The following is a 21731-nucleotide window of genomic DNA, read 5'->3' as shown; positions in this document are numbered from 1 at the left end:
GTAAGACGTTACTGGCACCTAGTGGACACAGGTCAGGAATACTGCTAAACATTCTATTAATATAATGCACAAGACAGCCCCCTACAACAAAGAATTACCTGGGCCAATATGTCAATAGTGCTGAAATTGAGAAACTCTGATACCTATGTGCCCAGCCACCTGGCAGTGTGCAGCCTATGGTAGCTGCAAAATAAACATCTGTTGACAAACGGATATAAGAAAGACTGAACAGATAAAACCGAAAAAAGAAGGAAAGGAAAAGGAAAGAGGAAGGACAGGATGGTAGGCTCCCTGCTCATGCAGAAACATGGGGCAAAAAATTAAAATCTTATGTAACAGGTATGATAGCAGAAGCTTAGGCAAACCATCTCATCTCCACAAGACATAAGACCACACCCGCTGACTTGGTTTCTTAATGAACGTATCCCAAGCCTTAGTTTCAGCCATTATGACTTCTGGGTTATAAGACATGTCTTCCTAACTTTATGTTTAGTCTTTGAGAGGTTAAGTTTCGCATGAACTTTATGGTATATCCATTTCAAAGCACAATACAATTGTCCTCACTCTAAAAGTACATTCAAATATAAAGAAGAAAAAAGTAGAAATACTACAGTAAATACCATTTTTTCTCCATTTTAAAACTACGATATGAAAAATAACTGTTTGCATATACACAGCAAGTTTCTTTAATATTCAGTTCACACGTAAGAGTGGATGTGGCTTTAAAGAGGGTACATCATGAAGGAGTCTTCTGGTGATGGTACAGTACTGTATCTGGATTGAACTGGTGGCACATGAAGCCATATGCGTGACAAAACTGTACAGAAATACACAGACACGCAGGTAGAAATGGTGAAATGTGAACAAGCTCTATGGGTTATATTCATGTAAATTTCCTGATTTTGATACTAAATAGTTGTACAAGATGTTAACACTGGAGGAGGCTGGTGAAGGGTGCACGGGACCTTCCTATACATTTCTTTGCAACTTTCTGTATATTTATAGAGGTAAAAAAAATACAATAAACTTGTGATATCATTTAGTTCTCCACGAAACTTATCACACTGAGCTCTGATCTACTTGATTAATAAAATAATAACTACATATTAGAGAAAGTTATTTTACACTAGAAGTTATGACCAGAGGAACAAAGTGGAAAAGAATATATTTTCCTTAAATACCACTCTCCAAGGACTATTATGTTTTAGATTATCTCATTTAACCTCCAAAACTGTTCTATAAGGTAGTCGCATATTATCCTCTTTTCATAAATTTTTAGGATGCTAAATTTGTCCAAGGTTACAGAGTTAACATGGTAAGTGGTTGAGCTGAGACACCACATTACCTCCTGTTAGAGGCTAAATCTAATCTTCTTTTTGAGACAGAGTCTTGCTCTGTCGCCCAGGTTTGAGTGCAGTGGTGCGATCTCGGCTCACTGAAAGCTCCGTCTCCTGGGTTCACGCTATTCTCCTGCCTTAGTCTCCTGAGTAGCTGGGACTACAGGTGCCCGCCACCACGCCCGGATAATTTTTTGTATTTTTAGTAGAGATGGGGTTTCACCGTGTTAGCCAGGATGGCCTCGATCTCCTGACCTCGTGATCCACTTGCCTCGGCCTCCCAAAGTGCTAGGATTACTACATTATGACTGTCTCCCATTTTAACCTGGAATACCTGCCAATCTTCATAGCAACTAAACTGTCAAATGGATCCCCTTACTCAAGATTCAAAAGAACAGGAGTTGGAGGAGGGGGAAGCCTTCATGTATAATACTGTCTTTGACAAAAATATATCATTTGTCTTAAACCCCTTAGTATTGGCCCATGATCCCTAATCTGAAACCTTAAGTGCCAGGTGTGTTCCAGAATTCAAAACTTTTTGAAATTTAGAAAGGTAGCAGTGGACAACATGGTAGCTCACCCCTGTAATCCCAACAATTCGGGAAGCTGAGGTGGTATGATTGCTTGGGACCAGGAGATTGAGAACAGCCTGGGCAATATGGCAAGACCTCATTCTACAAAAAATCTTAATATTAGCCAGGCATGGTGGCACATGCCTGTAGTCCCAACTATTCAGGGGGCTGAGGCAGGAGGATCGCTTGAGCCCAGGAGGTCGGAGCTACAGTGAGCCATGATGGTGTTACTGCACTCTAGCCTGGAAGTCAGGGCAAGACCCTGTCTCAAAAAAACAAACAAACAAAGGTAATGGCATATATATTGTATATTACACTATACTTGGAGGGGGTTTAGGGGTCACACATCATGATTAAATACATTAATATTTCTGCAGCAAATTGCAGAGATATGCATAGTAAGCACAATAAGTAAAAACCATAAATAGCCTTCCATCAGTTCTAGCCATTTTGCCATCAAATTAGTTTACCAAAAAAAAAAAAACAAAAACAAAAAAAACCTTTTGGTTTCAGAGATTTTAAGCTTGTGGAATTGCAGATTAAGGGCGTAAAAACATTTAACATGTTATACACAGAATATACACACCTCCATCCCATCTCCAAAAATAAAAGCTAATTTTTGAAATCCTTAATTAGAAAAAGTAATGCCATCTTACACCAACACCTTAAAAGGACAGGGATTACCCACTCCTTGAAAAGATACCTGAATTCATCCTCCTATTAAGTGATGAACAATCATCCAAAAGACATCAGTTAAATGGCTGCTACCAACAGAACAGGTTCCGGAAGCCTCTGTAAACCGGCCAATAGAATGATGACAGTTGGATTGTTTTGTCAGATGTCACTAGCAATAATCAGAGGTGGTGAAAAGGCTAGGGGAATGCTATTTGAAGCCTAGCAGCATAAAAGATGAACAGTATAGCTTTGAGATCCTATAAAAATCACACACATCAAAATGAATAGGAAGAAAGCAAAGTGCACAGAATCAATAGCCAGATAGTGGAATGTCAATTACAGTTCTTCTATTTCTTAGCTGTGCCCTCTCAGTGCCTCAGTTCCTTCATTAGAGAAAAGGAAAAATACTACCACCTATTTCAAAGAGTTCTTGTGAGAGAGATAAATCTGTTAATGCATATATACTATTTAGAACATGCAGGGCACAAATAGGAGCTATTATAACTATTTTTCAGATTGTCATAGATTTCCTTACAGTTACTATGCAATGTCATGAGAATTACGGTAAGACCTTCATTTCTAGTTCCTCACATTCGTTTTATTTTTACCTTAAAATTTTAGGCAAGGATAAATAAGAAAGAAATGTGAGAACTGAACTTATTATCAATGGAAAGAATCTATACAGTATCAGACAAGCTGTAGAGGTATAAATTAAGATTCTACGATGAGGAAAGCCTCAATTTCTTCTCCTTTTTACATCAACATCTGAATACATCCACATGCCAAAACATACAACTAATTAGTGGTCAATGGATATTTTCACCGATGTATTCAATCAGCTGAATATTTTAGGAATAAGAGCGAAACCTCCAAATCCATATTCAAGCTGAATATCCCTTATCTAAAATGCTTGGAACCAGAAATGTTTCAGATTTCAGATATTTGTTTAAATTTTGGAATATGTGCATTTACATAATCCAAAAATCCAAAATCTGAAATGCTCCAGTGAACATTTCTGAAATTTCAGCATCAAGTCAATGCTCAAACAGTTTCAGATTTTGGAGCATTTCAGATTTGAGATTTTTTAAGATTAGAGATACTCCACCTGTATTAGAAATAGTAGCAATTTTAACTGATCTGTTCTTAATTTAGAAATAATCTGAATAATCCAAGATGATATTTCCTTTTCTGCTTTGCTAACAGAACTCTCACAGACAAATGTTCTTACTAGAAAGTAGGTGAAAATCAGAAAATACATGAACTTTGCTCATTAATTTCATAATAGTTGTATCTATTCTCTTTGTTTTCTAGCCACCTTAAATTAAGACTAAAAAACTCTACCTACTGTGAGTACTTGGGAAACCATTGTTTAGTCTACTTCTTTTTTTAATTTTCTTTTTTAAGGGGAGCATTATTAAAGAAATTAAATTTTAAAAATATCATTCATGTGTCAGTTCTCAATGTTTACAAAAACTCTCAGACAACTCCTGGTAAACATGCCCCAAATACCAACCTTGGGTAAAAATACATAATTAAGACTTATTACTGGCCAGGTACGGTGGATCATGCCTGTCATCCCAGCACTTTGGGAGGCTGAGGCAGGTGGATCACTTGAGTCAGGATTTTGAGACCAGCCTGGTCAATATGATGAAACCCCGTCTCTACTAAAAATACAAAAATTAGGGGGACATGGTGGTGCACACCTGTAATCCCAGCTACTCATGAGGCTGAGGCACAAGAATCTCTTGAACCCAGGAGGCAGAAGTTGCAGTGAGCTGAAATCCTGCCACCGCTCTCCAGCCCGGGCAACAGAGTGAGACTCTGTCTCAAAAAAAAAAAAAAGAAGACTCATTATCAAAAAGGTCCATCTATTTTAATGTAAATACTGAATTGCTTCTTTACATATTTCTACTTCTGAATACTTTCCCATAAATGGACAAACACAGGGAAGAATACAGGCTCTTGAATAAAAAGACCAGGATTTCAACTTAATTCCCAACCTGTGTGCTAATAATCTTAAAAACATCCTAAGATGTTTAAGTTTCAGGAGACTCACCTGAAAGAGTTAATATACAATGACCAAACAAAACATTTATGAATCTTATAACTGAGTCCACTAAGGATTATAGAGGACATCTTCCTTACGCATTCCTTCTATAATACAGTAAAGCTTATTTTTGGAAAATAAACTTTCTGAGAGCTATTCAACTCCCAGTACATTTTTCCACCAAGTTAGATGCCAAGAATAATAAATTTATATACTGAAAGATGGGATAAAAGAACCATTCATTACTAACTTTTACTAAGAAATCAATGAATTAACTAAAGTTCTTTCAGAAGTATATTTTATATCATGAATTACACAGTACTTTTTGTGGCGTAAAGCTTAAGAATCTAGCTCTCATATATGCACTTGCTTAGTAAAAGTTCTGACCTCTAAAATATTTTTGAAATATCTTCCTAAACAATCCAGAAAGTTTCAAATTATTAGGAAAAATTTCAGGCATTGCAATTTTTAAATTCCTATCATAGACTAGAATATTAAGAAAGACTGCACAGGCTGGGTGCAGTGGCTCATGCCTGTCATCCCAACACTTTAGGGAGGCTGAGGCAGGCAGATCACTTGAGGTCAGGAGTTCGAGACCAGCCAGTTGCCAAAGAGGTGAAACTCTGTCTCTACTAAAAATACAACAACTTATAGTTGGGCGTGGTGGTGGGTGCCTGTAGTCCCAACTGCTCAGGAGGCTGAGGCAGGAGAATTGCTTGAACCCAGGAGGCAGAGGTTGCAGTGAGCCGAGATCACACCACTGCACTCCAGCCTGGGTAATAGAGCGAGATTCCATCTCACAAACAAAAAAAAAAAAAAAAAAAAAGACTGGACTGCACAAAAAGGTAAGTGTAGGCATCGATGGATACATAAACTTTATTTACTTTTCCTTTAAACAAGGTGTCAAAAATAGCCTTGCTTACCAGTGTCATCGGCAGGCTCAGATGTGAGTGGTTTTGGAGCTGGTGTGTTTTTGGGTCTGGCAGCAACCTGAGATGGAGATGAAGGTGTGTTGTCTCCATTAACTACATATGAGCAGCATGAGTTTTGGACTAGAGTGCTTGTAGGTACATGATTATCTATTCCATTCGTGCCTTCAACAGCCAACCTTGAAAAAAAAATGATTTATTTCAATCATTTAAGTACAAGTCAACAACATTTCATGAGAATTTTCATAAGAATTATTTATTGAGTTATCTTAAGTTTCTTGTTATTTCTTTTTAAAAAATTTTTTAGATTCTATTTCCAAAAAATTGAGTTCTTATATTTCAAGTAAAATGGGACATAATGAACAAAGATATGACATGTTTTATATTAAAGTTTTAATTACTTTTCAGTTCTAAGTATATCCATTCTGCACATAAAAAAATACTGAGGTATACAAACATACTAAGTCAAAATAAATAAGGTCTCTCACAATAATACTCAAGTTGTACATTTTAAATATTTAAGACTAATATTAATCTATTTTAAAAGCTCTAAAAGTAGTTTCAGAAAGTTCATGAAATTATATGAATCATAAAAATCAAGTACAAACTACTGTAAATTTTCTTTCTTTTTTTTTTAGAGACAGAGTCTCACTTTGTCACCAAGGCTGGAGTGCAGTGGCTCACTGCAGCCTCAACCTCTTAGGCTCAAGTAATCCTCCTGCCTCAGCCTCTTGATCAGCTAAGAGCACAGGCATGCATCACAGTGCCCAGCTAATTCTTTAAACTTTTGTAGAGACTGGATCTCCCTTTGTTGCCCAGGCTGGTCTCGAATTCCTGGCCTCAAGCGATCCTCCCATCTTGACCTCCAAAGTGCTGGGATTATAGGTGTGAGCCATTGTACCTGGGGTGAAACTATTGCAACTTTATTAAATCTTGAAAAATAAGTGAAAAAGTCTTCAAATATTGATTACAAATTAGCATATACTAGGCACTAAAATCATGACTACAGGATGATCAAAAAAGCTAAATATTATACCCCAGAACTATAAAAATGTATAGTATATACATTAGCAAGTAAGTAACTCTAACAACAAAATCAAACATTTTAAGTCTTATTGGCAGTGGAAGGAGCTGAGTGATTTGGTGAGACACAGTGTTTAAAAAAAACAAAACAAAAAAATTTTAAAGGAGTTGGAAATTGTAAGTGGCCAGGAGTGCTTTTCCAAATACACAGGTCATCCCATATCTACTCTCCACAGAGCAGTCTGAGCATTGTTTTAAAAATACAAACCAGATCATCATGTCACTCTCCTGGTTAGCCAACAAATCTTTTGAAAATCAACCACACCTTTATCCCATCTTCTCTCTAACCTATTTCTCTCTGAGCTCATCCTTGCTCACTTTGCAGCAGATATCAATTTTATTGAATATCAAAAACATACTGAACAGTCTTCAAATGTTTATTACAAATTATGATATGCCAGGTGGTAAAACATAATAACTATGAAATTATCAGAAAAGGTTAAAGTTCTTCCCTCAGAACTCTGCACAGATGGTTCATTCTTGGCTTATTAATCTTAGCTCAAATCACACTTCCTCAGAGACGATTCCTTGGCATCTCTTAAAAATAGGCTCCCTTCCATTCCTGTCATCTTGTCCCGTTTAAATGATTTCATAGGGCTTATCGCTATGTCCAATTAGTGTATTTATGTCTTCTGTTGTTTACTATATATATACACACACATATATATACACACATATATGTGTGTGTGTGTGTGCGTGTGTGCATATATATATATTTTTCCCCGAGACGAAGTCTTGCTCTGTCACCCAGAGCCGGAGTGCAATGGCGTGATCTCAGCTCACTGCAACCTCTGCCTCCTGGGTTCAAGCAATTCTCCTGCCTCAGACTCCCAAGTAGCTGGGATTACAGGTGCGCACCACCATGCCTGGCTAATTTTTTTGTATTTTTAGTAGAGACGGGGTTTCACCATGTTGGCCAGGCTGGTCTGGAACTCCTGACCTCATGATCTGCACACCTCAGCCTCCCAAAGTACTGGGATTATAGGCATAAGCCACCATGCCCAGCCTACTATCTACCTTTATCTCACCAGAATGTAAATTTCATGGGAACACGGCTGGTATTCTTAGTACTTGAACTAATGTCTGGCATCAAACAGGCATTCAGTAAGTATCTGTTGAATGAACAAATGATTAATGAATCCCACCCCCCTTTCCCTTGTCACCTATACATTTGGAACAAGATGTGTTTAGGAAGTTTGGGCAGGTAAAGACTGAAATGATTGTGATTTGTACACCCCTCCCCAGGCAACTAGAAAGAATCAGTGATTCAGAAGTCTAGGTAAAATAACCCATCTGAATTTCTCCTGGTACTATAGAACTAATCTTTAATTCAAAGAGTCTTACTATGCAATCGACAATATTTGGTAGTAATTCAAGCTCCTCTACCCATCTAAAATTTTTTTAATTACATGGACATTAAATATATTTACTTAAGCCAAATATACATTCAGAAGGCATACTTATCTGTTCAAGTGGTCTAATGAGAATCACTAAATGGCAAGTTAGAAGAAACGATACTAATAACTATAGATTAATAAAGGTCACATTTTGTCATATACCAGTATGCTTTTTCAAAGGTAATGAGTCCGTTTTACAACAGTATATTTTTATATTTTCAGGTGCTAATTCCACTTTATTTGATCTATTATTTACTTTTATTCCAATTTAAATTACTTCAAACAAAAAAGCCTCTATTAATTGTCACGAACTGTGAATGCCAGGGAGTTTCTGAAACGGTAGAATGATATATCTGAGGGAAGGCCACAATGATGTCTGAAAGAAGGCCACCATCTGTGGAGCATTTACCTTCTCATGATTTACAGCATAATGCCAATCCAGAGAGCGGTATGATACCTATTTATCCACAGTAACTGACTGTACTTACAAATATGTCTAAATACAGATTTTAAAAAGCCATTTTCAATAAAACGAAATAAAGCACTGTACAAGCTACAACATAAATGAACTCTGAAACATGCTAAGAAAAAGAAGCCAGTCACAAAAGGTCACATACTATATGAATCCATTTATATAAAATGGCCAGAATAGATAATTCACAGACACAGAAAAAGTAGATTTATGGGCACAGGGAAAAATGGAGAGTGAGTACTCATGCATACATGGTTACTCTTTAGGGTAGAATGTTCTGAAATCACACAGTAGAGAAGGTAACACAACTATGTTAATATATTAAGAACTACTAAAACATATACTTTTAAAAAGTGAATTTCATGATATATGTATGATATCTCAATAAAGCTGTAATTTTTTAAAAAGCTACTTTCACAAGAATTAACCAAATGACATGTTTAGACATAAGCTTCTAAATTTTGTGGCAAATTCTAAACTAAGGTAAAATATAAAAATTCTTATTCAGGAAATATGTTCCACATCATGTCGCCACCCATATTCAAATAAAATATTCTACCTGGCAGTTGTCCTTCCTGAAGGCTCTCCATTTTCATGTAAGGCATCACCATTTTGCTGTATTTCTACTGAACAACAAGAAAGAAAGAAACTAGGTTTTTATATACTTCTTGCTCATTCTTTTTCCTTTAAATTTTACAAACATATAAAGTTAGCTTACTGGTTGGAGATGAGCTGCAGTTTGTTATATTTTCTTGCTCAATCACCAATCCATCAAGCACAACTGTCAATTCACCAGTTTGTGCTATGCCATTCTTGTTTTCCAAGGAAAGTTTTAATTGTTCTTTCACTCTTTCCACTAGAAAGAAGAATATTCTAATGTAAAAGCTTTTGCCATATATAAAAATGCTTCAGAAATCAAAATTACATTTCAAGAATCACTCTAATTCAGTACTTGACATTTGGAAGGAATTCTTTGCATGCCTTTGACAGTTAGTTAAGTAATTCCTCTTTCCCCCTCAATCCCACGCTTTCAATATCACCTTTAATTGCTTCTGTGCATATTATAAATGTTGGAGAACATATAAATACATCTAAATAATAAGTGTATCAATTATCTAAACTTGCTTTTCAGCTTAAGGTACCACAGAGGACTCTTGTGGCTGAGGCAAAATTTCTGCGCAAGAGTCAGGTAAGTTTGGTTTCAAATTCCAGTTCTGCTACTTACTGGCCGTGTATTCAGTAACTTATTCAAACGTCTTTAGGCCTTGCTTTCTTAATTACAAAATGGAGACGATGGATTTCAAACTAAAGGGACAGTGTTGAGGTCCAAATGCAAAACCATACAGACAGCCCTAGCACCACTTCTGAGGCACAGTTTACATGCTCGATAAATGCTACGTATTGTGACAATCGTTTATCATCGTTTTTATATTAGGATAAATACTTCCTTCTCATTATTAGAACAACTAGTTCTTACTTAAATTCAAGGTCATTTTGCTTCAATTTCTGTTAGACTATATATTTAGACTATGTATTAAGTGATATATTAGATTTCTATATATTAGACTATATATTAATAGTTATTAGAGGGGGCTTAGAGAAAAGGAGAGATGAAGGTAAAAGGATACAGCTTCAGTTAGAAGGAATTTTTGTTTCTTTGAGATATTGCACAGTGTGATGTACACAGTAAATAATGTGTTGTACATTTAAAATTGCTAACAGTAAATTCCAAATGTTCTCATCACAAAAAAAACATAACTATTTGAGGTGACAGATATGTTAATACCCTTGGTTTAATTATTCCACATTGTATTAATTGATCATAACATCACTCCATATCCCATAAATATATACAACTACCATTTGTCAATTTATAATTTAAAAATAAAAACTAAAAGAGAAAGTTATCAGTGATCACTTTATTATTCAAACTGAGGCCAAATACTTCAATCTGATCTTCAGTGGCTTTCTGCAGTTTTTGCAATCATGGAACATTTCACGTTTTAGATGAAGTCCTTAACTTTGATCTTTCCTATATTTAACAAATTTGGGTGGGGAGGGGAGGTTCTCCATCTACCAAATGCCCAGAATAAATATGTTCACAGTTATCTATGTACAGAAAAGACAAAAATCTAGAACTACTAATCACTGGACAGAAATTCTTTGTGGCTAGGCCTGGTGGCTCACACTTGTAAACCCAGCACCTTGGGAGGCTGACACAGGAGGATCCCTTGAGTTAGGAGTCTGACACCAGCAACACAGTGAGATCTAGTCTCTATAAAAATTTAAAAGTTAAGGCCAAAGGCCAGGCATGGTGGCTCATGCCTCTAATCCTAGCATTTTGGGAGGTGAGGTAGGCGGATCACTTGAGCCCAGGAGTTCAAGACCAACCTGGCCAACATAGCAAGACCCTGTCTCTATTTTATTTTTTAAATTAAAAATTAGCCAGGTGCAGTGGCATGTGCCTGTATTCCCAGCTACTCAGGAGGCTGAGATGAGAGGATCCTGTAAGCCCAGGAGTTCAAGGCTGCAGCAAATGATGAATGCACTATTGCACTCTAGTGGGAGTAACAAAGTGAGGCTCTGTCTCAAAAAAGAAAGAAGGAAAGAAAAAGAAATTGTTTGCAAAAAAAAAAAAAAAAGTTTAAACCATGTAATAAAAGAAGACCTTATAGAATACCCCAACCATTTGTAGCATCACAGACCTCAATTCTACTTTACATCCAAAAAAAAAAACCAATTAAACAACTAGAAAAACTAAAGGAAATATGAAAGCACACACACAAAAAAACTATAAAAGCAGCCAGGCACAGTGGCTCACGCCTGTAATCCCAGCACTTTGGGAGGCCTAAGTGGGCCGATCACAAAGTCAGGAGATCAAGACCATCCTGGCCAACATGGTGAAACTCTGTCTCTACTAAAACCACAAAAAAATTAGCCTGGCATGGTGGCAGGCACCTGTAGTCCCAGCTACTTGGGAGGCTGAGGCAGAATTGCTTGAATCTGGGAGGCAGAGGCTGCAGTGAGCCCAGATCGCGCCACTGCACTCTAGCCTGGGCGACAGAGCAAGACTCCTTCTCAAAAAAAAAAAAGAAAACTACAAAAGCATGAATTTCAGCTTTCTCTAATAATCAATATCTGAAGAAAACTATATTGACTGACATTCAATTTCATTCTAGTCATCTCCCATGATTTCAAGTGTCTGGAATTTGGTGATTTGGTTTCTCCTTAAAATATACAGCTGTTTGACCAGATTCCTGAAGAACAGCCTTTTAAAATCTCTTTAGTGTGTTTCTTGGTAAGTTCTTTCATTTTTATTTATCTGTAAATGTCTGCATTCTCATCCTCAAAAGACAGACTTGTTGGGCATATAATTTTATATTGGTAATGATCTCCTCTCAACTTTTTGAAGATATTTTTCCACTGTCTTCTTCTATTACTAATTCTGCAATTCTAATTCATAAATCTTTGCAAATACCCTGTTTTTCTCTACAGCTGCTTTTTAAATTTATTTGTCTTTGGTATTATGCATTTCACTATGATATGGGGAGGTAGACCAAAAAACAAAAACATTCTTTTAGTGGTAAGTGCATTGAAGGAAATGAGCAAAGCAGTGGTAAGGATGTCTCCCTTAGGCTGGTCAGGGTTTGACCCTGACCTGGTCACCTAGTGACCTGGTCACTAGGCATGACTTTCTCTTTGCTCTCTTGTTTGGGACAGTATGAATCTGTGGACTCATGTTTTTCATTAGTGTTCAAAAACTTGCAGCCATTCTCTCTTAAAATATCTCCTCAAAAATCTGGCCCATTACCTATTTTTCATAAATAAAGTTTTATTTGAACACAGTCACACTCATTCATTTACATATTTTCTATGGCTGCTTTCACGTTACAATGGCAAGTTAATTGGTGTAACAGAAACCATATATGGCCTACATGCTCAAATGTTTACAATCTGTCTCTTTTGGAAAACCTCTGCTTATGGTGGCTTGTTCCCTTATGTTTATTCTCTGACGTTAGCTTAAACTAATTATAAGCTAATTTTTACCAGTGGTTTGATGATATGCCCTAATTTTGCAGTGGTTTCATTGTACACCCAAGAGTGTAGACTAGAGGAGTTCAAGTTCAGCTCCCTTATCTCTGGCTATTAGCCAAAAGCTCAGCATCATTAAATCTGCTATTGGTATGGCAGACTATTCTAATTCTGGTTCATGAGATTTTCTTTACCCCAATCTCCTCATCTCCTGGCTTTCTTTTTTTTTTTCTCTTTTAAAAGAAGAACAGTTATCTACCTTTTTGCAAAATCATCAATGCCGCAAAGATTTGTTCAATCCACTACCTAGGTATTCTGCAGTGGGAGGGTGTTTACAGTATATATTATTTCACAATTCTGAACATGGAAGATTGAGTTATAACATTTTGGATCATAAAACTGGAAGGACAATCACATAAATAATTCCCATCTACATGTGAATGTATATGTGTGTGTCAGAGGGAAAAGGATATCATTCTGTCATAGTATAAACAAACCAACTCAGACATATTTATCCATTCAATATTTGAGTGCCTACAGTGTGCCAGGCACTGTAGCTGGGGAAGAAGCAGGACAAACCCTGACCAGCCTAAAGAAGACCTCCTTACCACTGCTTTGCTCATTTCCTTCACTGCACTTACCACTAAAAGAATGTTTCTGTTTTTCAGTCGATCTTCCCAAACGAACTGAAATCTCTAGCAGAGCAGAGAGATCTTGTCCAACTAATTCAGTGACGTATCCTCAGCAGCTGAGAGAAGGTAGGTGCTTAAGAAACATTTAAACTAAGTGATTAAGGTAGTCCTGTCCTAGGGGAACTTACTCTTGTAAGGCAGAAGCTGATTTTTTTCATACCTTCTAGCAATTTGAGACAGAACAACTTGAGTCTCTGAGGAGGTAAGTATATAAGTAGGTAATTTGTTCTGTAAATCATGGATTTGTTGAAAACGTGCTTCACAGATTTCTATTTAGCTCAGAGCCACATTCTGAAGCAGTTTTTAAAAACTGCTCAATGTATTATCTATTGCTGAGTAACAAATTATCCTAAAACTTACTGGCTAAAAATAACAATAATCACTCATTATTGCCGAGAACTCAAGAGGGGCACACACACATCTGGCAGGTTGGGGTGCTGGCTGCTGAGAGGAGACCTCAGTGCCCCTCCACAGGGCTTTGTGAGAGTCTTCCCAATGGCTGCTGATTTATTTCCCACGGTGAGTACTCCAAGAGAACAAGGCAAAAGCTGAAATGCCTGTACGACTAAGTCTCAGAGGTCGTACACCATCACTTCTGCCATAATCTAGTGATCACACAGATCATCTCTGACGCAGTGTGGAAGGGGACTACAGAAGGGTGTTGGAACACCAGAAGGTATGAAAGCTTGGAGGCCATTTTAGAGGATGGCCAACGTACTCGTAAGTATGAGAAAAACCAAATTTTTAGAAACAAAATGAATACATAAGGTTACATGGCTTGTAAGTGACAGTCCCAATAATAGCAAAGTTTTCTAATTCCTAAGTCTTTTCATTATATCATGCTAGGAGTCAATGTTCAACAATTCACAAAGTTAAGCTCCCACTTCCTACCATGTAACCAAAAATTTCAGAATTTATATACTTATTTATTTATAATAAATCTGTAATCCTAGCACTTTGGGAGGCTGAGGTGGGTGGATCACTTGAGGCCAGGAGTTCAAGATCAGCCTAGCCAACCCAGAGAAACCCTGCCTCTATTAAAAATACAAAAATTAGTCAGGCATGGTGGCACATGCTTGCAGTTCCAGCTACTCACAAAGTTAAGTAGCTAGGGTTATCCCTAAGAGCCTTGATGGGAGGTTGAGGCAAGGAGAATGGCTAGAACCCAGGAGGCGGAGGTTGCAGTGAGCCGAGATCGTGCCACTGCACTCCAGCCTGGGCGACAGAGTGAGATCCTGTCTCAAAAAAAATAAATAAATACAAATTAAAAAATAAAAAGACTAATGATTAACTGAGAGAAAAAAAATAAGAGCTCTTATGAATCAGTGAGAAAAAAACTAAACAAACCAATAAAAAAATGTACAGAGCATGAAACAATCATAAATGATGAAGTATGAATGATTAATAAACATTTGACCTTATTAATAATCAAAGAAATGCTTTGATAATAAAACTCATCTTTTTTACCTATTAATGTGGCAAATATTTACAAATGGGCACTGCCATATGCTACATTGTGTATATAAATTAGCAGAACTTTTCAGGAAGGCAGCTGAACTTCCTGAAAACTTTGCATTCCCTTTTACCTCCCAGTAATTTCAATACAAAAAAATTTCTAAAGAATAAAGAGGCACTTATATCACTGAATGTGAAAATACTGTTTATTCAAAGCTTTGACTTCAAAATGTCTGAGTTTGTGTTGATAGTAAGTGAATTTATAAAACAAAATTTGTCTTAGTATAAACTAAATAATTAAACTAAATAAGCAAATTCACTTAGTTAATAAGGCTAAAGAAAATTATAAAATAAAATCAAATTTGATTATGCTCTGTCTAGTACCACAAATGACAGATTTCTCTGCTGTATTTCCCCACCATTCAATATAAAGAGAGAATTATTCATTATAAATCATTTTGGACATAATTTACTTTGAAATGACCTTAATGGATTTCAAAATGCTTTCCTTGACAAAAACTAAGCTCTTAGTTCTATTAACACCATAAAAAATAAATAAAAACCTCAGTCTAATTATCAGTATTTGAATGGCAGCCATCTCACTCCTCTCTGGAATATTTAAAGTGGTTCTCTCAGTCTCAAAATTGAAACACAAAGTGAAGTTCTGAATATACTCCAATGTGTATGTTAGCTATACTATTCCTACAGTTTTCACCTATGGGTATAGTGACAAAGATTCTCTCTTTAATCAAACTCTAGTCAGGGTCCTCAGAACCTTCTTGACTAGGCCTCAAGAAGGTTCTTGACTTGGCCTAGAAAAACTGTAAACTCAGCCCAAATTATTTCATCGACAACTTCACTACCACAAGCACCACTTGGACCACCATTGCACACACACTGAAAGACTTCAACAAGCACTACCATAGTTCCTAACAGTTCAAGGCCCTTAGGGATAACCCTAACTCCCCTTAAAGCGCCTGCCTGAGAAGACTTAAGGCTGCCAAAAGAATTTACTGTCTGTTGTAGCCAACACCTGATGATAGGCCCCGGACTACTCCTTCTTAGAGGCTTTACTAAAAAGGGCTTACAATGGTAAATCCTTCTTCTGTCTCCTATAACATGGGAGTGTCTTTCTCAAGGGCCTGAAAGACATTCCTTTACAATGCAATCATCGGGAAGGATAGCGCTTTTGTCTCCCTGTCTCTGTGGGAGGACAGAATTCTGACTTTGTTACTTGCCAGCTACCAAACACAAGGGCCTAATTGCATTTACACTGACCAAGCTTTTGTAATTTTTCATTTTACTGACTCTACTGAGCCTCCATTGAACCCCTCGCCCCCACTCCTTCATTCTCCTTTTAAAAGACCCAGTAACCTCCATACAAATCAAAGCTGGGTTCAGTTCATGCTGGAATCTCTTCCTTATTGCAAAAACATATTACTGATTAAAGTATGTCCTAACCACTCTAAACAGTGTCCCAGCTTTGTTTATCTGTGACAATAGAGGGATTTTTTTTTCTCCTATATACTTTAAGAAATAGTGAGGCTGAGTAAGTGAAACATACCTCAGATATCAGTATCTCACACTGGTGACATGAAGGAAAGAAAGCTAAAAATACCACACATCTCTGCAGAGCCAAATAAATAATTTCCATAGTTTGGAATGTTGTTCAAGTGACCTGAACACAGAACTGAAGGTTAACTGAGGCACAAATGATGGCTTAAATCCACAAACATTCTGAGACAATGTATTAGAGGATTAAAGGAGCAAAAGCTTTGGGCATCAACCAACTGGGCTTATACAAAACAGATGAAGGTTAAGGAGTGAAAGCTCACTAAGACTTAAATGTGAAGAACTGGAACAATCTCCCTAATAAGCCGCAATGAGTTGGATTCTGAGGAAAACAATACAAATAATTTATGTGAGGTGAGTCTTGGGTTTTATTTAAGGTTATAAATGGTTGTAATAACACATGCCATCAAAAGTGAAGAAATAAAAAAAAAAAAACTTCAAAAATAGAAAAAATGCCTATTCATATAAATCGCTCCCCCACCATTACCCCAAATATATCAGAAAAGACAGATGAAAAACCATGAAATATAGGAGAAAACGATAGGGAGCCTTGAACAAAGGAAGAAATTAGCCTCATAAATCTGAAAAGGAACAAATGACCTCAACAACTGCAAAATCTATTTTGATATGGTAGACTGTTGGGTTCCTACTATGGTAGAACGGGGTAGTGGTCAGAACCACATATTCTTTCTATGTTTTGTATGTTTCTTCCAAAAACTCAATAAATGTTTATTTAATGAAGAAAAATCACAGATCTAAGAAAGTAAAAAATACAATTAATTTTAAGGGTTTCTAACTTTAAACAAGTTATCAAAGCATATCTGAGGTAAAATATGCAACTTCTTGGAAGATAGGAAGCTTTGAACCAAACATATCAAAACAACAAAGGCATCTTTATTTTAAAAAATCATAAATATGAAGAGAATTGTACTGGCTGTTAGCAAATGGTAATATATAAAATTAAAAAGCAACTCAGGTCTGATTTAAAAGACTGCAGAAGTCAAAAGAATAAATCCTTATGTTCTAGGAAAAACTTTTAAAATCTTAGGCAAATAAAATAAGAATTATTGGTTAATATAATCTACCAAGATATTTAAATAAAATTATTAAGAACTATTATAAAAGAAATGACATTTTGAAGACTAAAAATACAATGGAAAACATGAAAATTTCAAAACAACATTGTAAGCAAGAAAGAAAGGAATGACAAACAGTATCAACCAAAACCAGAACACAGACCAAACAGATGACACAGTGAAATACCTAGGGGGAAGAAAAGGCAATAAGTCAATATGATTAGATTATATTAGTATGTGTGCCAGGGGAAACACAAAAGACAAATGGCAGCAAATCATAATGAAGGAGAAAACAAACACAGATTTCAAACTAACAATTAAGAAAATACTCAAGGAGCTTCCAGAATTGATCCTTACAGAAAAGACAACCTAGCCAAGTGTAGTGGCATCAGAAGACTGTGGTGGGAGGACCGCTTGAGTCCAGGAGTTGGAGGCTACAGTATACTAGGATAGCACCTGTGAACAGTCATTGGCCTGGGCAATGACTGTTTTTTTCAGAAAAGAAAAAAAAAGACAATCTGATATCTAGTGATAAAACTAAAACTCTACCTAAGAGAAACATAAAAGTAAGTGGGAAGGAAAGCAAAGCTATTAAAAAAAAAAAAGGCAGAGATAAATTCTGATTTTGCAATTCAAACACAAAAGAGTCTGATACTGCACTGACCAATACGGTAGCCAGTGGCCACACATGACTAAAGGCTACCATATTGGATAGCAGAGATACAGAACATAACCATCACTGCAGAAGTTCTATTGGACAGCAGCCCTTACTGAACAGTGCTTAAATGAAGCTAACTTTTCATTATGAAGACGGAAGAAAATTATATAAAAATACAAAACACCAGCTAGGTTGTGGTGGGTCATGCCTATAATCCTAGCACTTTCAGAGGCTGAGGGAAGCAGATCACTTGAGGTCAGGAGTTCGAGACCAGCCTGGCCAACATGGTGAAACCCCGTCTCTACCAAAAAATACAAAAATGAGCTGAACATGGTGGTCCATGGTAGCGCACGTCTGTAATCCCAGTTACTGAGGAGGCTGAGGTGGGAGAATTGCTTGAACCCAGGAGGCAAAGGCTGCAGTGAGCTGAGACTACACCCCTGCACTCCAGCCTGGGTGACAGAGTGAGACCCTGTCTCAAGGGGGAAAAAAAAAATATATATATATATATATGTATATATATATATGAACGTGTCAGTAAAATTCAATGGTACTGGGATTACAAAAGAATATATTTTAAAAGATTAGAAATCAAGGTTATGGTCAAGGCAAGTGGTAATACAAAGTAGACTCTCTGTTATTATTCACAGGCTGACTATTTTGGTACTCCCTTCTACCTTTTTTTTTTTTTTTTTTTTTTTTTGAGGCGGAGTCTCGCTCTGTCGCCCAGGCTGGAGTGCAGTGGCCGGATCTCAGCTCACTGCAAGCTCCGCCTCCCGGGTTTACGCCATTCTCCTGCCTCAGCCTCCCAAGTAGCTGGGACTACAGGCGCCCGCCACCTCGCCTGGCTAGTTTTTGTATTTTTAGTAGAGACGGGGTTTCACCGTGTTAGCCAGGAGGGTCTCGATCTCCTGACCTCATGATCCGCCCGTCTCGGCCTCCCAAAGTGCTGGGATTACAGGCTTGAGCCACCGCGCCCGGCCCCTTCTACCTTTTTCACAAGATTCTTGGTATTTTATCCTTTAAGTGGTTCTAATATAAATATCTTTTCAATAAAAGACAAATGCCTAATACACAGGACCACTGCTAATGAAAGAATGTGAAAATAAGGGTCATTTAAGATATATATGGCAACTAATAAAAATAATTTAGCTTAACAAAAAGTTGGACCACTTCTGCTTCAGTCTGATGACACTCCACAAAATTCGTATGTTGAAACTTAATCACTACCGTGATAGTATTAAAAATTAGGGTCTTTAGGAAGGGATTAAATCACAAGGGCACAGCCCTCATGGATGGAATTAGGGCCTTTATAAAAGGACTTGAGGGAGTGGGTGTGCCCTTTTCTGTCCCTTTTGCCCATGTGAGGACATAGTGTTCATCCCCGTCAAGAGGATGCAGCAACAAGGTGCCATCTTGGAAACAGGAACTGGATCCTCTCCAAACTCGAACCTGGCGTCTTGATCTTGATCTTGGACTTCCAGATTCTAGAACTGTGATAAATGTATTTATGTTCTCTAGAAATTACCCAGTCTCAGGTATTTTGTTATAGCAGCACAAATGCAGTAAGACAGTATCTACAGAAAAAATTGAATCCCTACATGTGAATGATACTCAAAGTTTCTTCAGTTATAGTCATTACAATTAGTTTCTGTTTTCATTTGTGGAATTATTCATTGTACCTCCAACCCATTGCAAAAATAATTTTAGGCAAGCTTAAGTACATTTATGTTGAAAGGTAAGGATAGTTAAGTAAAAGTTACATTCTAATATCACTTAGACAAAAATAATTGAGTATATACCACAGGGCTTGCATCATTGTCAAGACCACCCCCCACCCCCAACACACACACACACACACAAAGAACGAGGAGGAAAGGAAGGGACAGAATAGTCAGCTATATGAGTGGAACATAAAATGGTAAAATGTGTACTCAGGCTAGGGTACAGCAGCTGTTCACAGTCACAATGATAGTTCACTGCAGCCTTGAACTCTGGGCCTCAAGAGGTCCTCTTGCCTCAGCCTCCTTAGTAGCTACCTTAGATATAATTTTTTATGCACTCTCCATAATAATTCCATCTATGTTAAAGAATGAAATTAAAAACACACTAAACAAATGTAAAATTATTGAAAATACCAAGGACATGATTAGTGATAGGCTGCTTTCAGTATAGGAGACCCAGCAAAGCATACTCAGAAGATAATGAGAAGACTAGCTGAACACAGCAGTCAGGGTATGAATGTGTAGGCAGGAAATTAGACAAACTGAACTAAGACTCTGTAAGGCACTGAAAAAACAGGAGTTGAACTTGATCTTATAAAAAAGTGATTTTCAAACTGGTTTCAGGAGCACGGTACCCCCAGAAATTAACTCAAGAATTGCTGTGGATAACAAGAGTAAGGACATGTGAGCATGTGCATGACTGTGTTGTTCAATACTGCTTTATGTTTTACATACAGTAAAATTTTTATATAGAATAAGGTTCCATGGTAAGATTTTACTTGAATAAACCAGTTTCTCTGTTAACATTTTAAAAAAATCTTTGGCTGTGGACTCTGGGAAGCACTGAAAAAAACACAAGAGAATAAGACAGTGTCTACATTCAAGTTGCTCATTAATTCCATTTTGTTTGTGATCTACAATTGTCACAAATGTTACCTCGGATTCCTACAATAACTTTCCCACTATCACCAAACCATGTTCTTTCATCCTTTAAAACTACTCTTGAGAGCCCCCACATATACTTCTGGTAACAGTCACCTGCTCCATATTGTAATCTGCCTTCAAGGACTTTAATCCTCTCTGCCATTCATTCACACCATAAACTTTAAAAAAAAATGTCTTGCCAGAAATCATACTGGAAGTTTTCATGCATGCTAGATCCAGGGTTCTTCCTGAGCAGCTAGATTGTCTTTCGCTGTTCTCTTCTTTCACTGCCTCAACACCTAAAAACTCAGCCTACTTTCTTTCCTCTCAGGAGATTCCTCTTTCACTTCATCCCTTAAAAATCTATCCTCTGCAAATAGACGAGGAACACAGACACACTGCAGAACATCCCTCCACTGGAGCGTTCTACACAAATATACACAATTCTATTCAAGGTGCTGACTATCACACATTTTCTGTATAGAGCACACCTCAGAAACATAATATCTCTATCAATAACCTTGCCCCTCAAATCAGAGTTTAAGGATAGGAACAAAAAACGTTTTTAGTACTGAATATTTTTATTCATCACTAGGATGTCATGCTTTTCTTGGGTTACCTATTTTGTTCTTAGCAGTTGTTTATTTATTTATTTATTTATTTTGGAGACAGTGTCTTACTCTGTCACTCAGAGTTGAATGCAGTGGTGTAATCTTGGCTCACTGCAACCCTCACCTCCCAGGCCCAAGAGATCCTCCCACCTCAGCCTCCCAAGTAGTTGGGACTACAGGCACGTGCCCGGCTAATCTTTTGTATCTTTGATAGAGCCCGGCTAATTTTTTGTATCTTTGGTAGAGATGGGGTTTCATCATGTTGCCCAGGCTGGTCTCAAACTTCTGAGCTCAGGTGATCTACCTGCCTCAGCCTCCCAAAGTGCTGGGATTACAGGCGTGAGCCACCACCCCTAGCCTGTTTACTTCTTTTTAAAGGTAAATATACAATAACCCCAAAATTTAACTAGAGTTCATTCAACTGATACTCAACTAAAACTCAGAGTCCAAGTGCTAAACCAAGAGACTGAATCAA

At 37.2% G+C, this 21731-nt stretch overlaps 1 protein-coding gene across 3 annotated transcripts in view; it reads right to left on the bottom strand.

Moving 5' to 3' along the window:
- WWP1 (WW domain containing E3 ubiquitin protein ligase 1) overlaps positions 1–21731 on the bottom strand; it is a 122623-nt gene that overhangs the window by 59062 nt on the left and 41830 nt on the right. For 2 of the 3 annotated variants that reach the window (XM_033202759.1, XM_033202758.1), the window contains 3 exons: positions 9231–9368; positions 9072–9138; positions 5555–5739 (listed from right to left, as the gene is read on the bottom strand). In XM_033202759.1, coding sequence (XP_033058650.1) covers positions 5555–5739; positions 9072–9138; positions 9231–9368 — 390 coding nt within the window. The remainder of the gene's footprint in view (positions 1–5554; positions 5740–9071; positions 9139–9230; positions 9369–21731) is intronic. The other variant, XM_033202760.1, reaches the window with a different exon arrangement.

Source organism: Trachypithecus francoisi, unplaced genomic scaffold, assembly GCF_009764315.1.
Source record: "Trachypithecus francoisi isolate TF-2019V2 unplaced genomic scaffold, Tfra_2.0 Lachesis_group7, whole genome shotgun sequence".
NCBI classification, from domain to species: Eukaryota; Metazoa; Chordata; class Mammalia; order Primates; family Cercopithecidae; genus Trachypithecus; species Trachypithecus francoisi.
Note: the sequence above shows the minus strand (reverse complement) of the source record. Positions and strands in the feature narration are given on the sequence as shown.